General features: G+C 47.6%; 1 protein-coding gene and 1 non-coding gene across 11 annotated transcripts; both read right to left on the reverse strand.

Annotated features, from left to right (window-relative positions):
• Positions 1–331: 331 nt before the first annotated feature.
• On the reverse strand, positions 332–21,237 carry CHD4 (chromodomain helicase DNA binding protein 4). 10 transcript variants are annotated; one of them, XM_042031252.1, is made up of 40 exons: positions 21,134–21,237; positions 20,123–20,284; positions 18,010–18,137; positions 17,639–17,830; positions 17,162–17,280; positions 16,500–16,741; positions 16,289–16,416; positions 16,022–16,157; positions 15,419–15,600; positions 15,056–15,295; positions 14,104–14,307; positions 13,816–14,021; positions 13,446–13,577; positions 13,042–13,138; positions 12,472–12,663; positions 12,184–12,384; positions 11,096–11,233; positions 9,037–9,158; positions 8,753–8,926; positions 8,312–8,453; positions 7,703–7,834; positions 7,473–7,590; positions 7,137–7,261; positions 6,608–6,845; positions 6,265–6,437; positions 5,928–6,108; positions 5,741–5,827; positions 5,487–5,572; positions 5,268–5,401; positions 4,651–4,795; positions 4,297–4,462; positions 3,834–3,943; positions 3,494–3,629; positions 3,268–3,345; positions 3,015–3,152; positions 2,812–2,920; positions 2,358–2,490; positions 1,290–1,485; positions 1,013–1,188; positions 332–920 (listed from the first exon to the last, which is right to left on the reverse strand). In XM_042031252.1, exons 2-40 carry the CDS (start codon positions 20,217–20,219, stop codon positions 837–839), a joined length of 5,817 nt encoding a protein of 1,938 aa, XP_041887186.1. In that variant the 5' UTR covers positions 20,220–20,284; positions 21,134–21,237; the 3' UTR covers positions 332–836. The 10 variants fall into 10 exon arrangements, with proteins under 10 accessions (XP_041887186.1, XP_041887188.1, XP_041887184.1 ...); XM_042031254.1 differs by having other exon boundaries at positions 332–898; positions 3,494–3,626; positions 5,487–5,575; XM_042031250.1 differs by having other exon boundaries at positions 3,494–3,626; positions 5,487–5,575.
• Positions 4,131–4,269, reverse strand: LOC121666368. Its single transcript, XR_006016656.1, has one exon.
• Positions 21,238–21,512: the final 275 nt, after the last annotated feature.

A 21,512-nucleotide genomic window follows, 5' to 3' on the forward strand; every position in this document is an offset into this window, starting at 1 on the left:
TAGTGAAAGGCAGGGTGCAGAGGCAAGGGGGAAAAGAGAAATTACAGAATCCGAGACTGTTAAGGTGGGGGGAAAAGAGGGCCTAAAGATCATCTTGCACAACACCGGTGCGAGGGGTACGGACAGCACTCCTGAGACCAGGTTCCTCAAGGCTTTATCGAGCCTGGCCTTGGACACTGCCAGGGCTGGGGCATCTACTACCCTTCTCAGAGGTGTAGGATACCCCAAAACCTGCTCTGATACAGCAAAAAGACATGACTACCTCTTCTTCTTTCAATGTTGAAACCACATACTTACCCCCAGTACACTCATGATAATAGAGACAACAAAATAAAATACAAGGAAACTTTATTTTTCAGTTTTATCAACGTTTTGCTCTGTTTTTTGTTGGTTTTTCATTGTTGTTTGCTTTTGTCTTCAAGCTGCTTATTAGTTGACAAGTCCGGTCAGTTTCTGTATTAAAAAGGATTTTGACGGAGGTAGCTTTGTCTCTGTCCTGGCTTTTGCTTGGTCTTGCCTGCGCACTTGTCTCAGTAAACAAACTCAAAATAAAATTAAGAACGAAAACTGGAATTCCAGGCGGAGGCAATGAGCAATGCAGCCAGGTTCTCCATGTAACAGACATGGCGCTGGGGCCTCCAGTCACTATGTACAGAGTCCATCATACATCCATCCCCCTCTCTCCTAAACACACTCCTTGCTCCAACGGGCTGGCTGCAGAGGAAGGAGTTTCTTCTCCTCCCAGAGACCTGAGCAGCAGCTTCCATGGAGGGAAACAGCACCCAGTCAGGAATGTCAGGCAGAGGGGTAGAGTGTGAAGGGGTGGGGTGGGGGGGTCACTTCAGCTTGGCCGAAAGGTCAACAGCACTGGGCCAGGGACTCACTGCTGCTGGGCCACCTGTAGGGCGAGAGAGGAGGACCTGAGACTCACGGGCTGGTCACCAGAGCCCAGCTTGGCCCACGGAGCCCCCCTCCCCCCATAACTCCCTTACTGACCAGAGCGGGTACGTACTTGTTGGGGAGGGGGCGGCGGCGGGGGCTCACTGCTGCGGTTGGCCAGGCGGCTGAGGATGTTGCGCTCCGACATCTGGAGGCGCACTGCCACGGGTGGGATGCGGGCAATCGTGGCAGGCAGACGAGTCACATCTGCCTTCATGTCACTCAAAAGCTCCTCCAGCTGCTTCAGAACTACAAGAGAAAGGGACATCTGTTCCGAGGGGAAAGGGACACCCCAGAGGGGACAGCAATGCTGAACGCCTATGCCACCTTTGTTTAGCACACCGCCTTACCTTTGTGCAGCACAGCATTGGCTGGTTTATTCCCAGCCATTGACTCCTTGGATAGGTGCTGGTGGCTCTCAGCCAGGCATTCCACCTCTGCAAAACGTGTGTTCAGAGCCATGGACGGGTGAGAGGGGTCTTCGGACATGTTCAGATAGGCAGCTCGCCGCAGCTGCTCCTCAATCACCAGCGCTTGCTCCAGGAGCTGCAAGGTGGAGCAGGAATGAGTCTTTCAGCAGCTGCCTGAGAGGGAGCTTCGTTTGCACCCCGTCTCTCCTAATCCAATTCCCCACCATCTCATAAGGGGAGATGATTGTGTAGCTGAAAGTCCTTTCACCAGCCTGTCTTACTGAGTAGCCAAAATAACAAGGGCTTCATGAAGCAAAGTCAGACACAAGAAATTCAGGCTACATCGGGTTTAATAGACTACTACAACTCCTCTAGTATTTTCATTCCTCCGCTGATTCTTTATGAGGCAAATGGGATGGAGGTTGCTCTTTGAACCCAAGCGAGAAGTATTCCATCCTATTTACACAGGGTCTGAAATCTTATAAGCATTTGGAGAAATCAACTGGAGTCCTGGCAGTGCAGAACTGATCATTCAGTCTATAGTCAATTAATGTTTTGCCCCAAGACTGAGACCTACACAGCCTTTACTTGAATTGATCTTAAATCACTCCCACAACTAAGCCATGTTCACTCCTAAAGAGGATGAAGTAGAGACTGCAGGCAGCCCTTTCAGCAACCCATTGAGTTCTGTTCAGGCACATGGAATGGGCCGTAGCAGACCAAGCAGAAGCTGTGACAAAAACAGCCACTTGAACCTTAAGCCTCCTGCATACCAGTTGTTCAATAAACATTTGGATAGAGAGCACTGAACCAAGCTCCCCAATACCATTTCCAGAAAAAAGGGAGCTCCTATCATGCAGCAAACTGCATGATCCTGAGATATATTGCCTTTTTTATTACCTTGAAAAGGCATTGCATAAACCTTTCACTTTCTTGGTGGAAACTCAGAACTGCAAGAACTTGTTCTTAGAGATCGAGGCAGTTACCACACTAAAGAGAAACCCTTACCTTAAATCTCCTTGCCAAGAACTTATTCTTTATTTCCAGGAAGTTACCCCTGTTCATCTCACCCTTGAAGGGTTCATTGAGGATGGCGTAACGTGGATCATTCTGAATATCCTGCCAACGGGCATAGCCATGACTGAGATGGGATGAGCTCAGGCAAACAAAGGCAGTGAAAACAAGGGAATACACAGCCCAGGCAGTACTGTTCTCCAGAGGGGGTGGGGAAAGGGGATACAGAGAAGGGACAAACAGGAGCCAAGGAAGAGGAATGAGAACTATGTCCTGCTAGGTCTTAACTATGCTGCAGGAAGCTTCCCCCTCCCACCCATCACTTTCACTCTTGTGAAGAGGATAGAACACTCTCTCATTTAACCTACTCCAGTCAGACTCAGAACGGCCCTTCACCGTGACAAATTATGTACAAGGTGGGAGAATGTGTCTGTCATGGCAAGGATACTTAATAATCCCAGCAAGGAGCCAGTAGTCATGACGCCGATGCCAGATCTCATAGGTCTTCTTGGTGACAGTTGCAGCCCGCTCTTCATTCTGCCAGAGGGAGTGTAGTTCTGGAAAGGCAAGAGACACCAGAATGGTTGGAAGTTACTTCATAAACATAAGCAGGAGCTTAAAAACGAATTCAAACAGATAAAGATCTCATACCAGTGAAGCCACCATCTGCTATGTTGAACATGAAGCGCTGCTTTATTGCCTTCTTGTGCCTTTCATCTACTGATTCCTTCAGCATCTCTCCATTCTGCAGCATCACCACGTCTCTCTTATCATCATCCTTTTTCTCATCTGTACACACAGGAAATTATTAGAACAAACATGGCAGATACCACAACAAGTTGGTCCCACAAGGAATCCTTGCAGAAGAAAGGTTAAGGAAGAGAAGGGAGGTATCATGCCTCACCTTTCTCATCCAGAGTGATTATAGGAGGGTCAGGGGGATTCTCAATAGCTGCTCTGTCTTCCACTTTCTCCACATCAGCTGCAGGAGAGAAGGGGAACATCAGATGTACAGGAACATATCAAGTTCACAGTTTTGTTCTTCAACCAGTAAAACCCAGTACTATTCTGTAAGTCCCCAATGATTTTCTACATTCAAGCCTGTTTCTTTAGGATTAACTGCTTCATACCTTTGCTTTCTACTTCCATTGGTTCATCTGGTCTTTCCTTCCCTTCTGTTTCCTCTACTTTTTTTTCATCGGCTTCTGTGGAGTTCACTGGGGATTTTGCTTCCTGGGGTGGTGTCTCCACAGGCTGAGCACACTGCTGAGGACAGGGATCAGTGAGACACAAAGTATAGAAACAGAACACAGTCAGAGTCTTGGAAAGCAACGACACACAAAACTGTGAGGCCACTTCTGAGGACCAGTTATCTTCAAGTATCCCTCTAAAAACTCATTTCTGCCTCAGCTGGGAGATGAAGAGGGGGCAGAAGTAGAGAAATTACAAGGCAAAAAAGCCAAAACTCACCTCCATAGGGACCTCTGTTTCAGCAGCAGAGGCACTGAGCTCCTTCTCTGGTTCAGATGGCTCTCCTTGCTCCTTAGCACTAGCTCCTTCTTCTACTTTTACTCCTTCTTCTGTGTATTCCCCACGGCACAGCAGACAAAAGAGAAGCCATCAGTAAGATCTTTCCTGCTAGCAAGCACACTTCTCCTTTGCTCCCAGAGATCAGGCCCATCAAAATGGAACTAACATGACCCCCCCTTTTCCTGCCCACTACAAATGCTGGGCTTCTCACTGATGTCAGCTCATCCCAGGAAAGCTAGTGTCCTCTCTTGCCTTTAAGGGCTTGCACATGTCTTTGGCAGCCCTCCTAACATGAGAGTAAGCTGATCTGCGTCCACCCCCAGACCCCACCACCACAGTTCCGGTGAGGGGAACAGTCAGGGTAAGGTCAGGACGCAGGGTTGTACAAGAGGGGAGCCCTCACCAGGTGGAGGAACAGGGGCAGGTGTATTTGGCTGTGTATCCCCTGGTGTCGAAGGAGTTGGAGTTTTGGGGGAGGGTGAGCTGGGCTGTGAAAGTTTCTTGTTCTCCTCTATCTCTGCCAGTTCTGGCATACTCCAGCGGCCATTCACATGCTCAAATTCCTGCACCTGCACAAGAGGGAGAGAAAGACTATCACTGGAGGGGTCATACAAAGCTCATTCTTACAGCTGTAGAGGCAGACCACCGAGCACACAACGAAAGTAGGTGTGAAAGGTGAGGTAACTCCCTAACTCAAGACCCCAGTGACTACAGCTGTATGGACAGCAAAGGGCACATTGCTCTGCTAAGCACTGACCTTTTTGCGTATGAGTGACATGACCCCAATGCGAGTAAGGACGTGCTGTCGAGAAAGACCTTCCCGTGGGACCCCATCTGCAAAGGTCTCTGCACCATCAGCTCCAGGCTCACATAAATGGCGCATGAACAACGAGACATAGGCCCTGCAGCAATTGAAAGACAAGCAATTAGCCCATAAGTTGTGTTATCTGGAGACATGCATTGTCAGACCCCTTCCAGCACGTAAGGGAAATTACCCATAAGAGACTCTTAACCCATAGTTACAAATTCTGGGGCTCCAGGCTTCTTCAAGAATTTCCTGACAGAATCACTACATACATAGAGGATACACAGCTAACTCAAGAGTCTTGAGCCAGAAACAATCATAAACCCAAGAAAGACTCTGGGAGAGTATTCATTATATGCTTGTAGAGCCATGCTACTCCTCTAAAAGCATTTGCTTTTGGTGACTTAAGAGTCAGGTCCAAGTAAGAGAGTTAGGAACAATCCCAGCTTATACTTCATTCTCCCACAGAGAACCAACCAATACATTAAGGAAATGTAGTCTCTAAGACCCAACTCTCATTCTTCCCCAAAAGGACTAGTTGCTTCCATTGCTGCCTAACGCAGACTCACTTGAACTCTTTCTCTGACTTGCCACGGAGGTCCCGAACAAGCCACTGAGTGGTGAAGGCATCCTGAGGTGGCATTCCATAGCGCATGATAGCATTGAGGAAGGCTTTCCGCTGGCGAGCGTTGAAACCCAACACCTAGAATAAAGGAGCAGACACACAGATATGGCAAGAGCAATACAGGAGCAGCTGGGATGCAAATGTCTTCCCTGGTACAACCTACCTCAATGTTCCCTCCTACACGGGCCAGTAAGGGAGGCAGAGGCTTATCCTTATCATTTCTCAGGCCCTTGCGGCTAGGCCGGCGAGCTGCTGAAAAGAGAAATGCAGCTAAGTAAAGAGACAATGCACAGCATATTGCTGTGTGAATATTGCCCCAGCAGGAGAGCGCCACAAAACGTGCAAATTGCCCAAATCAAGTCCCAACTGTTTCCACACTCAAAGCAACCCAGAAACTCTGGCTCCAGCAGAACTTACCTTCAGACCTCTCATCAAAGTCCTCATCTCCTTCCTCAGAAGCAACTGAATAGTCTGACTGATTATCTGACTGGTCATCCTGCCAGTCTGAAAGAAAAACAGCACGTGAGCCTGAGACGCTACTCCGTTACTTCCCAGCAACATATACTTACACCCATTTTTCCCTCAGGGTCCTGTGGATTTGTACCTCTATCCTCCTGTGAGCCATCATTGTAGTTAACTTGCTTGCGAATACGTTTGCCCTTGCCCAGATTCCTGGCCAGATCCTCCTGTTGTTGCTCATAATGGTGACGGAGCAGTTTCTCCCAGTAATCAGGATCCACTGACTCCTCCTGCTTAATAATTTCCCGCTCAACCTCCTCTTCCTCCTGCCAGAGACGTAACAAATTTAGGGCCCTCTGCTTTAAGTCCCAGCAGATATATCCCTGTGCCTGCTTGGTCCTAAAAGCTTCAGAGCTCAATTAACTTAGTTGATCCTCCATCACTCAGGAGAACATATTAACTGACATCCACCTCATACTCACCCCCATCTCCTCCTCACGAACCACATACTGGGCCACCTTGAAGGAGCTGAGATATTCATTCATGCCCTGAAGTTCTGTATCTTCTGTTTCATCCTGGTTCCGATCCAATAGACGCTCAATTGCTTTGTCATCATAGTGGATAACACTACTGTCCTCACCTTCTTTGTTATCCCCTGAAGGAAGAGTACAGGCACCGTTGCTGTATGAATCTCAATGGACTAAGAAAGGGAATGCCACCCTAGACCCTCTTTGTAGAGCTATAATCAGCACTGTGCCTCCAGTCTCTCACTAAATAAGGAGCCAGATCTCCCCACCCCCTTTGGTTCTACTCCCAGGCACTCACCCCCCTCAGTAGCCTCATCCTTGAAGAGCTCTTCAGTGCCAAATTTGAGAATGTCATCAAGTTCCTGTTTGGACATGGAGCCTGTCTTGGAGCCCAACCCCGGTCTCACTACCAGATGAGTTAGCATCATCTTCTTCTTGGCCACCTGAGTGATACGCTCCTCCACTGAGGCCCTTGTCACAAAGCGGTATATCATCACTTTCTTGTTCTGTCCAATTCTGTGTGCACGGCTGAAGGCCTAGAAAAGAGATGTGCTCAAAACAATCTAGAGCTACACAAGCAGTAGTCTGATATACCCCACCTACCTCCACAAGCTTCCCACTAGCCTTCATGTTGGCTCCTGGCATTAGTGAAGGCTGTGCCCTGGAAGATCCCTCGACTATTTCACTTCCCATCTCTACTCATCCTCACTGCTCTAATTTTGCATATTTCTAGAGGGCAAGTCTCACATTCCTTCTCTCCTTATGACCATTTTATTTCCCCTCTTCCTCAGGATTACTCCACAGTGAGTGACCTCATTCAGACTCACCTGGATATCATTGTGGGGGTTCCAGTCTGAATCGTAGATAATCACAGTATCTGCGGTGGCCAAGTTAATACCAAGACCCCCAGCTCGAGTTGAAAGCAGAAAGCAGAACTGCTGAGCTCCAGGAGCTAAGATAAAAAAGACAACAAAAGTAATCAAGGGAGAGTGCAATACTCCAAGAAGGATTTGTAACTGATCCACATCACCTGATAGGGAATTGCTACTAATTTAAGATCACAGGAAAACAGTGGAAGACTTGGGGCACAACAATCCCATGATGAGCATTAAGCACATACAAGACAAGTTTTCATTTTACAGAAAAGACAGGAGACTATATACCATTGAACCGATCAATAGCCTCCTGACGCATGTTCCCTGTGATTCCTCCATCAATGCGCTCATATTTGTACCCTTCATGTTCCAAAAAATCTTCTAGAAGGTCCAACATTTTAGTCATCTGCGTATCAGAAAAACATCACCACAGAGGAGTGAGGGACAAGTGGATACCAGATCAACAGACTTCTTTCTCAGAAAAAGTATTCCCAGCCTAAAGGCTTTTCTCCATGTACCTGAGAGAATATGAGCACTCTGTGACCTCCTTCCTTCAGGTTCTTTAACATCTTCTGGAGCAGCAACAGCTTTCCAGAGGCTCGAATAAGTGCACTACCATCATACATGCCATTTGGCATTTTTGGAGCTTCCTAAGAAGAAAAAGAGAAAGAGGGAATAAGGGGCAAGGATCAAAAAACAGCTTGAAGGGATGTAACTTGGTCTTAGTCCCCAGCTGATGCTGGCTCACACCTGGTCACTTAGCTTGACACAACCACAAGGTACAGCATACACTACCTGTATGAAACATCAGTGCTACCCTGTGCCTCTTCTCTTGCAATTTGACTCCTACACAACCTCCTCTTTTCTTACTTACTCCCTACTCTTACAGTCTTTTTGTCACCACCTCACACGAGTAAAAAGATACCTCCTACCTGTCATATAAATGTGCTGGAAAAGGAATGGCCTTCCAGCATGTTGGGTTTAAATAAAGACAGGATGAAAAAAACACATACAAGCAAAAAGAGAGAAATGGGAACCCCTCCATGCCTCACCTAGGGAGCTAACTGGCTCCCTGATAACAACCAGCAGGGAACATTTGCTTATACAGAAAACGTGACTGGACATACCATAGCAGCCACAGGGAAGAGGTAGGGGTGGTTACAGCACTTCTTCAGATCCATGACAACATTGAGCAATGAGACTTGGTTACCACCACCCCGTGCATTCAGTGCCTCGAAGTTTCTTGTCAAAATGTATTTATAATATTTCCTGAAAACAAAGAAGAAAATAGAACAACTCAGGCAGAGTTCTCATGAGAATGACTAACCTACTCTTCTCTTGCTAAACTCTGCACTGCTCCTGGCATTACCTGCCAGCTACCTAGGCTCTGCCACTGGCACTCACTATCTCTTTATCCCTTACACCAGAGCACAGGATTAGTCCTTCCTCTGCTCTAGTGGCAGCCCACTGTGCAGAAAACCCTGCAGAGTAAGGACAAGGCTGTTTGAAAGCGCAGAGCAGAGAAACACTAGCTCAACAGCAGGTGCTCTCTTCATCCCCACACTCACTTCTGCATGGGACTCAGCTCCACTCTGACAATGAGTTCAGTCTTAGATGGCATATTCTTGAAAACATCAGCCTTGAGACGCCTCAGCATATGTGGGCCCAGCATGTCATGGAGCTTCTTGATCTGATCTTCCTTGGCAATATCCGCAAACTCTTCTAGGAAGCCCTCCAAGTTACTGGGGGAAAACAGACACTCAGCAAACGCCACAAAGGAAAAAGAGCAAAAGAGCAAGTGAGGGGATAGGAATGACAAGACAGGCAGGCTGACTTGCACTGCAAGACATACTGGAATCTCTCGGGCGTCAGGAAGTTCAGCAGGTGGAACAGTTCTTCCAGGTTGTTCTGCAGGGGAGTTCCTGTAAGCAGCAGCTTGTGCTGGAGGGAGTAACCATTCAGCACACGGAAGAACTGGAAAGGAGAGAGCAGGGAAGAAAGTGGGAAAATAAACCAAAACATGCACACAAATACAACAAAGGCTTATTAAGTCATAGGCTTACAAAAAAAAAAAATTCTAGAAAGTTGACACCAATCTAGGGTTCAATTTAGATCACATCAGCTGTTTGGACAAGAGTGCCAAGTAGCTCACATTCCAGTCAGGGTTATTAGACTGATCTTATTTGGATCATTGCTCTGCATACCTAAAACACGACTACAACAAATCCTCCGAACCATCAGGTGCTAGTAGGTTTCCTTTGCTCTTACAAGTTACAAACTCTTTCAGACCACCAATCATTTCTAGGCTGCTGTACTATGTATTTTTTCTTGCTAAATTAGTGTTCCACATTCCTACAACTACTCTGCCTTGAGAATTCTAGAAATAACCAAGTCACTCTTCCTATTCATATCACTCCTGGCAGTGTTCCAGAGCTCTGAACAAGCAGAGGAGAAAAAGAGCTAAGGGTTTGCCAATGTGTCTTGAAGGTAATTTGCGCTGGTTTTCACAACAATGAAGTAATTCCAGACAGATGTAGTGAGCAGTTAAAGTACTGCACTGAAAAGCACAAGTGTACCATGTTCACCTGCACAAATTGACAGTAAAGCAGTAATTTCTTTATGAGCTTGGCCATTTCTCTGCTTATCTTACACTTAGCATGATACAAGGTCAAACTTAATGAAAGCAGCTGTACTACATGGCAAACAAGAACCAAATTGCTTATGTTTTGGTTTTTGCACCAGAAGAGTACTTCTAGTGGCCTCCACAGGGATTTATTTTTCTATGTAGCTATAGTTAAAAATGTTCTCATTTTGGAATCAAATGTGGAAGTTACTAATTATATCTGCAAAACTTTAGGAGATAACCCCAATTTGTCAAGAAGCATCTGACCTATCTATCTTGCAGCCAAATACCGATAAGCTGTTCTTATAGGTCAGGAAACTGCTGTAGAAGAAGAGATTTAATGGTTCTGCATAGTGTCAGAGAGTAACCTTGAGCCTTAACATCCTCTTTCAATTAATGAATATTAATAGTAAGCATTCATTCCTACTTCCAATGGTTTCAATGCTAAGCATAGAATGGCATCCAGTCTTAGTGCCTACAATAAAATAAGATCTAGAAACTGAACTGCAAGCACAGCTGTGATGTCTCAGGAAGATGCCTCATGCCAAGATCCAAAACACTAAAGCCATTTAAACAAAACAAACAAAGAAATCAAGCAGCAATTTTGTCTTACAGTCTCCAAAAACCTCTAAAACCAGCCTTCCAATAATAATTGTTTTTGGTGTACTGAGCACTAGAACCCAGCTGAAGACAGACAAATCAATACCAGAATTAAGGCACAAGGCCTAGGGAGGGGTTGGATTAAGAAAGTACAGTCAAGTCTACCCAATTCAAACAAGCTTAGTTAAGGTGCAGCCTCATCTAAAGCAGCTACATAGCTTTCAGCACCTACCCAGGCATTTTTAAACACCTCTGCCCACCCTCAATTTCTGTAACACCTAATTAGTACTGCTAAAAAGCCAGATGAATGCAGAGAGCAAGCTGACTCTGGAAGCAGGGTAATTCTGCTCATGGAGCATGCTTTATGCTCAGCATGGTAAACCTTTTCAGAATAGAGGTGGTGAAGATATGTGATCTGCTTTCAGAGAAATCATTTTGTATTTGAGAGCAACAACCACATCCTGGTTTTTCAGTCTATACCAATAGCCCATTCACCTGGAAAGAAAGCTGTTCTAACCAGTGATCTGTGTAAGTAAAGTTGTTGCCAATGATGATCAATCTCCAAATGCAGGCTGTTCATTTTTCTTTTTAGTAACACATCAAATTTACTACTGAACAAATGACTAAGAGCTGTCTCTCTCCCCTGCAACATATGCCATGCCTATGAACCACCTATGCTTCTCTGTACCTTAGACTGATTGTTCTTCAGTCTGTGAGCTTCATCCACAATGAGACAGGCCCAGTCAATAGAGCCTAGTATGGCCATATCAATTGTGATCAATTCATAGGAGGTGAGAAGCACGTGGAACTTGACGGCAGCCTCCTTCTGCAAAGGAAAAGGATGAATGTGTAAGGGGATAGAGCATGCAGTGCTTCTCCATCAAGTTATCCTGGTGAGCCCTGGTCAACAGCACATCAAAAACTTTTCACACCCCCAGTCTCCTGTCACAAGATTCAAAATGCTGCCCAGAACATTTTAGCCTTTTAATTCCCTATTACTCTCAACACATAAGTCTCCTCAACCCCCTCAGTTCCTGCTACTTTTGGATAGTTGTCAAATACTCTAACAGAGATATTTAACAAATAAGCAGTGAGTTAGAGGTATGTTAGGAAATTGAAATTTGGAGAAGAGTGACTCAAACAAAAAGCTAAGACTTCAAAAGATAAATAGTTTACCATGGAACTTTAAGTTACTATTATTACTTAAGGCTGTTCCATTTCAAAGGAAGGAAATGAGTCTGTCTGCCTCTGCCACTGAAAATGCTTTAGCTTCCATCTTGGTTTTACTAGGAAGACTAAAGTTCTAGAAAAAGTAGCCACCTAGATCAGGCTCTTCCTTCCTGTTTCGGCACAGAATGCAATTTCTCAGATGTCTGGGTATGGCCTCACCGCCAGCCAATTCCTCAGGATGAAAAAGTTCACACTTTTTTGTAATTTGTCTTTTACATACAGTGGCAATTCTGATATCAACTTAGATCTGTAGAAAAGATGCCCAACTTCACAGGTTAAGTAAGGAAGACAGAGGGACTTGCCTAGGGCCAGTATTACCTTAGACAACTATATTTCTCCAGTACTGACTTAGTTCAAAGTAGTAAGAGTGTTTAAACAGTCTACAGCAGGAGTCTAAACGCCCACTTGTCATCAATTTGCAGTTATTTCCCCTTGGAAACTACAAGCATAATCAGTTCCCAGGGACAGCAGAGTATTTGAACCTCAGCTGCTGAAAGCCAGGGAGTGCATCTCAATTCAGGCTTGTGTTACAGCAGAGTTCTGTACCTTCATTCTGGATGCTTTTTTGCCTCCACGAATGGCATTATCCTCAAAAGTGAACTCATTCTCACGGATGATGGCCCGGCTGTCTTTGTCCCCGACGTAAGTCACTACATACATATCTGGGGCCCACATCTCAAATTCTCGTTCCCAGTTGATGATTGTGGACAGCGGGGCACTCACCAAGAAGGGACCCTTTGAGTGGCCCTACAAATAGAGTCAGTAAGAGCATTAGATGACTGCAATCTCTAACACAGGCAGAATTTCTCTGGGCAGTGACCTCCCAGCTCTCACCTCTTTGTACAAGGAATACAGGAACACTGCTGTCTGCACAGTCTTTCCCAGACCCATTTCATCAGCCAAGATTGTATCTGTGCCCTGGGCCCAGGAGAAGCGCAGCCAGTTCAGTCCTTCCAGTTGGTAGGGATGCAGAGTCCCCCCTGTTACATCAAGGTACTCCGGCTGCCGGTCATATTTCACTGTTGGCTATAGTGGAAAGAAGGAAGAGTTGAAAAGCTCTACCTTAGTTAGATAACTAACAGGAGTCCTATCAAGAGTCTATAGCCGCCCTTATATTCACTAGTACAGATGAGGCTTCATGGATGACAACCAGACTAGCACCAAACCCAATTCCTAAATGGCCAAGGGCATCCAAAAAGAAGCCATTTCTTTTGTAAAACCCTTTCACCAAGAGCTAGGGACTCTGACCCAATGGACACAGTGGACCTTTGTCTGAAGGTCCTCTAATGCCATTTATTCTTTGGGCCATGAAGCAGCTCTAAACCATATGCTGTTCACTCTTCAGTTTCCTATTTACCTGCTGGCACCCCAAAACGGCTCCTATGCAAAAAACCAATAACTTACGTCTACTGTGGGAGTCTCAGGGGGCCTTTCCAGTTTCCTCATCTTCACTTTCTTTAACTTCTTACCAGGCCTGCCCTCTTCACCTCGCATCAGCTCCCTGTGCAGAGACAGTCCCAAGTACATGTAAGTTTAATGGCTTTTTATTAACAGATCAAGAGAAAACTATTGCAAAGAATAGAAGGGCAATCACCCAACTCAAACAGGCTCAAGAGAACAGGGCTGGAACCTTCATGAGCTGGTAGAAAGGCACAAGGTCCCTGCCCAAAGGCATAAGGAGTCAGCAACAAGGCAATGCGTCTCGCCCATTTCCATCTATTAATCCAGCCAGTGCTAGGGGCTGGCATACTGCAGTGCTTTGTCTTGAGGGAAGGGAAAGGAAAACAATCTCTAGATACTCCTCCTACCTGTGATTCCAGTAGGCTTGCTTGTAGAGGTCATAATCTTGAATATCCACATCTTCGCTTTCCCAGGATGCCTGGTCGTAAGGTAGGTCTCTCCATTTAATCAAATAGTGGACATTCCCCTTCTTATCCACACTGCAGAAGAAACCAGTAAGTCTCAAGCACAGTGAAATGGCAGCACTCCCCCAATCCATTCAAATGAAAGAGAAGGGAAGGACTCTTAGTAAAGCAGCAGAAACACAACAACAATGTGTGTCATGCCAACAAAGAACTCCCACTGTTTCTCCCAGTCATACTGCAGTTTAGCTCATCCACTCTCCCGTAGCCCTGCTTAAGGTCTCTGTTGAAAATCCTCTTTGTTACACCCCCCTACCTATGATTAAGGATCCTGTGGATCATCATCCACTCTGGCTTGATCCCGTATCGATAGAAACGCTCCTCCATCTCAGCGTATTTGGGGTCCTTGTTTTTCCTCTTTCGGCTTTTTTCTTCTTCCCCTCCGAAGTCTCCCGAGGGTGGCTCATCCATATCATTTTTGCGTTGGTAGTTACGAAACATGACCTGGCAGTGCAACTCCAGCTGCAGTCAGGACACAAGCAGTTAGTAGGTGTTTTAGCCTCAACTATCCACCCTTATGCCATAGTTAGGCTCCTCCACTCACCTGCAACTCTGACACCCAGGAGCAGTGCCAGTAGGACATGCCCTGCCACTTGACAAAGAACTGCCTTTCAGGCCGACCCTCCAGAGGTTTCGGGGGTGGAGCATTAGGGTCTGCATCAGGTGGACGTGGTGGTGCAGGGCCAACTGGGGGCTGACCCCATTTCCAGATCAGGATCTTCTGCACCTTTCCTTTCAAAGCTGGGCACTGGAAAGTTAAACAGAGCTTGATGCATCACACAGTGTATGTACTCTAACACAGAAGCACTGAGGAGCAGAAACAGGGTCACTTTCATGGTTTCACTACACAGATAGAATTTGCTAGGCTTGATGAGTTCAGTAGTCTGCCCAACTATGACTTCATTGAAAGCTTGTACAGAAAATATTTTGCTGTAGAACCAAGGGCCCAGCATAAGGAGCTTTTTTTTGTTCATCAGCTTTAAGTTTTTATCACTTAATGAAAGCAACTAACACCATTTATATTACTTATTTCGAGAACTTTCCGGAAAAGCATGGTATTTCTCCTAACCATCTACTAAGAAAGGTCTAAGCATTATAGAGCTTACAACAGTGCAAAACCAGTTTAATCTCAGCATCAGTTTAAGTTACTTTAAGCACTGATTTTGCTTACACTTGTTCTCCTGCTTCTACACACATACAGGAGCCAAAAAAAGTGAGCCTTGGCATCCTGGACCAAAAACTGCCCAACTACCTTGCACGTGGACAAATCTCATGAGACCCAAAGGCTGTAGCCTGGTTCTTCCCACTGTCTGGAGAAATCAGTCAATCAAGGCACAACACAGCTAAAAAGAGTCAGGCCTTTAAGCTTTATGACAAAAGTGTATGAGGAGATAGTCTTCAAAGGACCGTGTATTTCCATATAAATATGATGATCCAAAGGGATTAGATCAATCACCTCTTGTAGCAATGGGAGAATGGTACTAGCAGAAACTCACAGTGCAGCGAGGACACAGCCACTCTCCATTGGGAATCTCAGGCAGTGGGGGATTCAGACAGTGGATGTGGTAGGATGAAGGACAGGCATCACAGCACAGCAGCTCTCCTCCATCCTTGCAGACTCTACAGAACTCCATATGGTGGTCATCCTCTTCCTCAGCATCCCCCACTACATCCTCCAGGATTTCCTCACCTTCAGAGTTATCCTCCTTTGCTTCCCACTGAATGCCCTCTTTTTCCTGTAGGAGAAGGAAATCAGAAAAACAAAGATTATTTCATTACCACAGAACAGCAGCCCCAAGCCACTTGACATCCCCCTCCTCCATGACCTCTTGCACCATTTTGGGGAATCCAATACTCACACAGTGCGGGCAGCTCCATTTACCCTCTGGAGCTTTTTCCATATCTGGGTCCAGGCAAACCATGTGGTAGGCACGAGGGCAGGTATCACACAATATAATTTCTCCTCCCTGCTGGCACACCTCACAGTAGTCCTGGTGATCAGTCTCATAGCCATCCACAGCCACTGTGGAGTCCTCCTCACCTGCAGAGGGTGATGAGGAGTTACTGTGGTACAAGTCACAGGTACAAGCTTCCAACAGCCAGGGAGGGTATTCTCCCAACAGCCTACATAGCCATCTAGAGATCCAGAATCCAAAACTCTATGTAAGTAAGTAGGGCGAGGAAGAACACCTGGAACAGGAGCAAAACAAGTCCCTTTGTGCCCCCATCCACCCATGAAATAAAAGGTACAGGTAAGGCCAGGAAAACTCAGCACTGCATCTGTTTCCCTAACAAAGAACTCCTGAAAGACTTTTCCTTATTCAAAATAGTATCATGTTCTTCCTTCACAATCAATTCTCCCTCAAGTATGCTGTTAAACATCCAAACTCCACAGACATTCCACTGATCTTTCTACACACTTAGCTGTGCTTCTGTCTCCAACTGCTGGCAAGTATCTATACCTTTCTTTTTCTTCTTCCCAGCCTTCAGCTTTTTGCGACTGCGGCTACTACGGCTTGTAGATCCATCTGAAACAGAGTAGCTGTTGATGCTGGCATCATCAAAGTCTGACTCCACATCCAGATCATCATCTTCACTCTGAGGTAGGTAAGAGAAAAGCTTTGTTACTCAGACACACATGCTGGCAGGCAGCAATCAGACACACACCCCAGCATTACTACCACATCATGACCCCCTCCTCAGAAGGTCAAGACAGGAGCATCACTTACTGATGATCTTTTACGCTTGGAACCAAATCCTCCCAGTTTGATCTTTAATGGTGCCACCTTCTTTGTTTTAGGTTTCTTGATATCAGGAATACGAGGACTGGCCTTTGGCTTCCGCCGGGCATTGGGTCCTGGGAACACAGGAGGCAGAGTCAGAAGGGCTACTGCCTTGACACCACTGACTTCTATCCTCCCGCCAGATTCTTCATCTCACCTTTGCCCTCCTTTGTCTTGGCTTTCCTGAGTGGCACATCTACGGGAGGCTGCGGCAGGACAGTATCCACGTTTGTCACCATACTCTCCACTACTGCAACAGCTGCAGCTGCAGCAGCTGCCACAGATGCACCTGAACTTCCCTTGAAGGGGTTGTTTGTGCTGAACTCCCTCCATTTGGCTCCCAGTACCATCATCATCTTCGACACTGCTATTTTAGGGTTCTTGGCTGCAATAAGTGGCCTGTGTACAGTGAAGGAAGGAAGGGTTACTGAACCACCCTGAAATCTAGATCATTCCTCCCCACTGCCACCCCCCCTTAGCACCTTTATCTCAAACTACGTTCCTTTCTAATCTCTGATTTCAAGAGCCAATGAATCTCCTCACTCTCATCTTTCACTCTATGTGAAAGATGGAAATGTTCAGGGCTTGGAAAAAAGAGATGGAATTTAGCATAGTAGGGAAGAAAGTGGACTGGAAGGACGTGCATCATCTTGATGACTGAAAACAAAAAAGCTGTGGATCTATTCTTTTACTGTTGCTTCAGTTTTCTCTCTAGGTACCACACCGGTGCGCACTGAGGTTCCAAAATCAAGGAATCTAGTTATTGTCCCATCTCTTTTTCTGTTCCCAAGTCCTTTCAAGCATAGGCTTGCAGCTCACCTGACAAACTGGCTGAAAGCTTTGTAGTTGGTGAGTGTGCGGTAATCCTCCTCTGTGAAGATGTGATCAATATCTTCCATGCCCCAATCTTCCAGGAGCTGAGCAGATGACTTTGGCTCCTATGAAAAGAGAATCATGGCAACTCTGAGCAGAACTTCCACACATCTTCCACATTCCACAGATGACCCAGGGAATTGTTTTCCCCTGCATCCACTTATCACTACCATAGGACACAGCCACAACAGAAGATCAGTGGAAATGGGAAAAGTATCTGGATTCAATACAAATTCCATGTGCGTTTAAAGCAGTAAAGAGGGAAGAATGCAAGGTGGGAAAAAGGTCAAGTCAAGAGGGTCTAGTGGAAAAAGAGACTACACAGTCCCAACTCCCTGGGCAATCACAAAGGGAGAGCACAATGATCCCCCAAATCAGACACATGGGAATGAAAAGCAAGCAGCCAGCAGGGTAGCTTGTTACCTTTGAGTCATCATCTTCTTCCTCTTCTTCTTCCTCCTCCTTGCGCTTGGCTTTGTTTTTCTTTTCCTTCTTGGGTCCTAATTTCTTCTTTTTCTTCTTCCCAGGGGTGTAATCACTGCCCTCACTGTCAGAGCGCAGAACCTCCTCTTCTTCCTCCACAAACTCATTCCCCTCACCAGAGCTGTCCCCCAGCTGGGGAGGGAGGGATCAGGCATGAGAAAATACCCTGGATAAGCACTAAACACCACTCTCTCCCCAAGCTCTACAGGATTCATTAAAAAGACTGCTGCTATTGGCCAACAACAACAGTAAGCATCCTCATCCTATATATCCATATTTTAGAGTGTGACCTTAGGCATCCTTTTTCTTACCTCCTTCTTCTGACGCTTGCTGAGCTTGGGCACTTTGGGTTCCTTCAGTTTCCTGGGCTTCTTCTTCTTCTTGATTTTGGGAGTGTCAGCCTCTGACAGAAGCTCTTCTTCTGGCTCTTCTTCATGTTCTGGATGTGAAGAGGCAATATGTCTCATTCAACCCCCATCTGTGCCCTACAGTATAGCTCCCCTTCACAGAGATCAACTTGTCTGCTTCTCGCTACATACTTACAGAGGTGGTTACAACTTCTACTGTTCACAGCAGATACTCAAAAATTGTATCCTAAGGTACCACTGAACATGGTTTTCCCCCCTCCCAACACCACCTATTTCCATAATATTGCTTCTCCAAGCAGAGTTGCACTCAAAATTGGGGACACGAAGTTTGCCTTAACCCAACAAGAAAAGGAAAGAGCATAAAATAGATTGCCACATCTAAAGGGGGCAAAACAGTGAATGCATTTGAAAACCTGACTAGGATACTGTTTCAGTCCATGGATCTCCAGGAAAGAAACCATCTAGCCTCTTCAGCAGTACAGAACATCCTACAGCTGCATGCAAAACACAGGCCAGTAAGCCGCTACTTTCCCTCCTCCATAGGAAAGTTGTTACTCAGCAACTCTATTCTAATCCAGATTCGACAGAACCTTCCCCCAGCCCCAGCAGCTAGTAAGCTCACTGCCTGGCCAGGACACACGCCAGGTCCCCAGTACCAGTGCACACTTCCATCTGTGTGTCTCTGTTCCCTGGGTGCCCTTGGCCCGAGGGGCAGGGGCAGCCAGACAGCCCTTCCTTCTCTTTGTGGCAGGCTGCGGGAGCAGCACGGCCACCCGCCCTCCCCTGCCGCCCCGCCCACCGCACACAGCCAGAGTCACTCCTTCTCCCTCCAAGGGAAAATGGCCTCCTGACCACCCGAGCTGGGCAGGATGGAGGAAGCCACAGGTCAGAGGAGCTACCGCAGCCAGGGTTGAAACAGCAGAAGTAGAGCTCTCAGAACCTGGGGTCCCATGCCTGGCTCCTGCCATATTCCCAACCAATGGATGTCTCTTTGCTCCCATGGTGCTGCAACACCAGGTCCTTCAAGGACCATGCATCTTCTCCCCCAAGTTCTGATTTAGAACTTCTAATGACCCACCCTTTCCAAGGTACCACCTAAACCTCTCCACTTTGCAGTGATTTTACCAGGTTTTTTTCAGCAAGATTTTCCTTACTGATAGTCCCCTTCTGCCCAAGATCTCAGAGGTGCCAGAAAACTCTAGAGTCAACGCTTAAGAAAAAAATGCCAAACAAACAAAAATCCAAAAGTTCATAACACCATCTTCCCTTTTCCAGTTACATTTCTCTTATATGACACTACAACACTCCAGCATGAGTTAGTAGAAAAACCCACGCTTGTCCTACAATTCACTATGTACATCACTCCTTTTTCACAAGGAAGTGAAGAACCCAGATCCATGTCCACAGAGCAGGTCATCAACAGCCAAAGCAACAAAAAAACCCCACAAACAAGAAGAATTCCCAGGCTCTAATGCAAGCCTCATGCTGATGATGAGGATGCAAATACGAGGCAAAAAGCAAGATACAAGGACTAGAAAAAAAAAAAAAAAACCAAAGGTGAGCAAGCAGCACAGAGCAAGAACCACAAGAAACCTCAATAATTGGGTGTGGTGATGAAGGAAAGTGGGTCACGCAACAGCCCAGGGCAGTTTTCTCTGGACGTCAGCCGGTCTGAGTTCCCAGATGAAAGCAAGCCAGGCAACCTGCCCTTTCACATACTACCCCCCTCTTCCCCCTCCCCATTCATGAAAATTCAAACTTGCAGGCATTTCGGTACCCTGTCAGAATCGGATGCTCTGCCTCCACCCTCTACACCTCCTCCAAGCACAGGCCCTGACAACCTGCAACGGCTTGGAACAAAGTCAGCTCCACCTGACACAAAGCCGCGAGCCTCACACTTCAAAGTAACCCTGGGACTCAGATAGCAAAAACATACGCATGACTTGCAGGGAAAAAAAAAAAAATTACATTCCCCAACACATCATGCATTTCACATATTCAGCTTGAGACCAACATTATCCCCACTCCACATGCATGCCCTGCAGGCTCGGCATACCTGGATGCTGGGGGATAGCGTTGTTCAACAGGATCTCCATCTCATCATCATCACTGCCCCCTGAGCATGGTGATGGAGACCCAATGCCCGAAGCCATGTCCTCCACACCGGGGGAGGCCTGGGCTTATACAGGTTGTCGTCTTCTTGCCAGTCTGGCCAGTACTTCATTGAAAAGAAAAAGAGAAAGTTACAGCAAACCTGAACTCCGTTCTCCCAAGCAATAGTGCTACCAAGAGGATCTGTGAGAAAGCTTAGACAGCAACTTTACTGGCTTTGGAGCCTACGGATAATAGAAACACTGGCAGCAAGTATCAGTTTAGAGTTCTGATAAAGCAGGCTTTGAAGACACCAGATATTAAACTGAGTCAGCAACTCATCTCTGGCGACAAAGCCAAAACAGCTGTCCTAAAGGAAAACTCTCCCGTCCTCTGCAGCCGGGTGTCCTCGGTTATTTCTGCCTTGGGCCGGGAGAAGGCAGCGGGGCAGGCAAGGCAGCGGGGCAGGCAAGGGAGCCCTGTGGCCGGCCGGGCGGCTGTCAGCGCGGTGCCCTGGCCAGCAGCCCCAACCCTCCCCGGGCTGGCACTGCAGCGCTGGCCCTGCCCCTGCCCTGCCGCCGGCCGCACACAAAAGGCCGGGCGGGCTCGGCAGCCCCGCTCCGCCGCCCCCGCCCGGAGCGGGGCTGCGCGGCGCAGGGCGGGGGCGGGGGGGCACCGTCTCCCGGGCGGGGGCGCGGGGCGGGGCCGGGGAAGTCCGGCGGGCGTGCGGCGAGGGGCCGCCGTTCCTCGGGGGCCGGCGCAGGCCTAGGCTGCGGGCACCGGCGGGGTGGTTGCGGGGCGGCGGAGGAGGGGCCGGACCCGTCCTGCGGCCGCCCGGGCAGGCGGACGGCGCGTCCCCGGAGGAGCTGCGGCCGGAGCCGACGGGGCGCCCGGCGGACAAGGGCGTCCGCCGGCCGGGACGCCCCGGGAGGCGGCAGATGGCCTTGCCCGCCCTCGTTCCCTCCCTGCTCCTCACCCGGCTCCGGACCCTGACTCCTCTCTCGCCGCTGCCGCCGCTGAAGGGAAAATGGCTCCGGCCGCGGCACCGCCTCTTAAAGGGGAAAAAAACCCGGCTAGGCCCCGCCCCCTCCCGCCTACATCCCATAATATGCCCCGGGACCCCGGCAACAGGCCCCGCCCCCGTCTCCCCGGCAAACACACACCCCCTTCCCCCCCTCCCCGCGACATCCCATAATACTCACCCTCCCCTCAGAACTTCCCACTCACTGCCCGGCCCGGCATCCCATAATAATAACCACCCCTCCCGCCAGTAACATCCCATAATACTGTCCCCCCCCCCCCCCCCGCACCTTCACCCCGAGAAACATCCCATAATACTCCCCCACGCTCGCACC

This window comes from Corvus kubaryi, unplaced genomic scaffold, assembly GCF_017639235.1.
Source record: "Corvus kubaryi isolate FWS band 111438036 unplaced genomic scaffold, C.kubaryi_AGA036_p1.0 37341, whole genome shotgun sequence".
In the NCBI taxonomy this organism is placed as follows: Eukaryota; Metazoa; Chordata; class Aves; order Passeriformes; family Corvidae; genus Corvus; species Corvus kubaryi.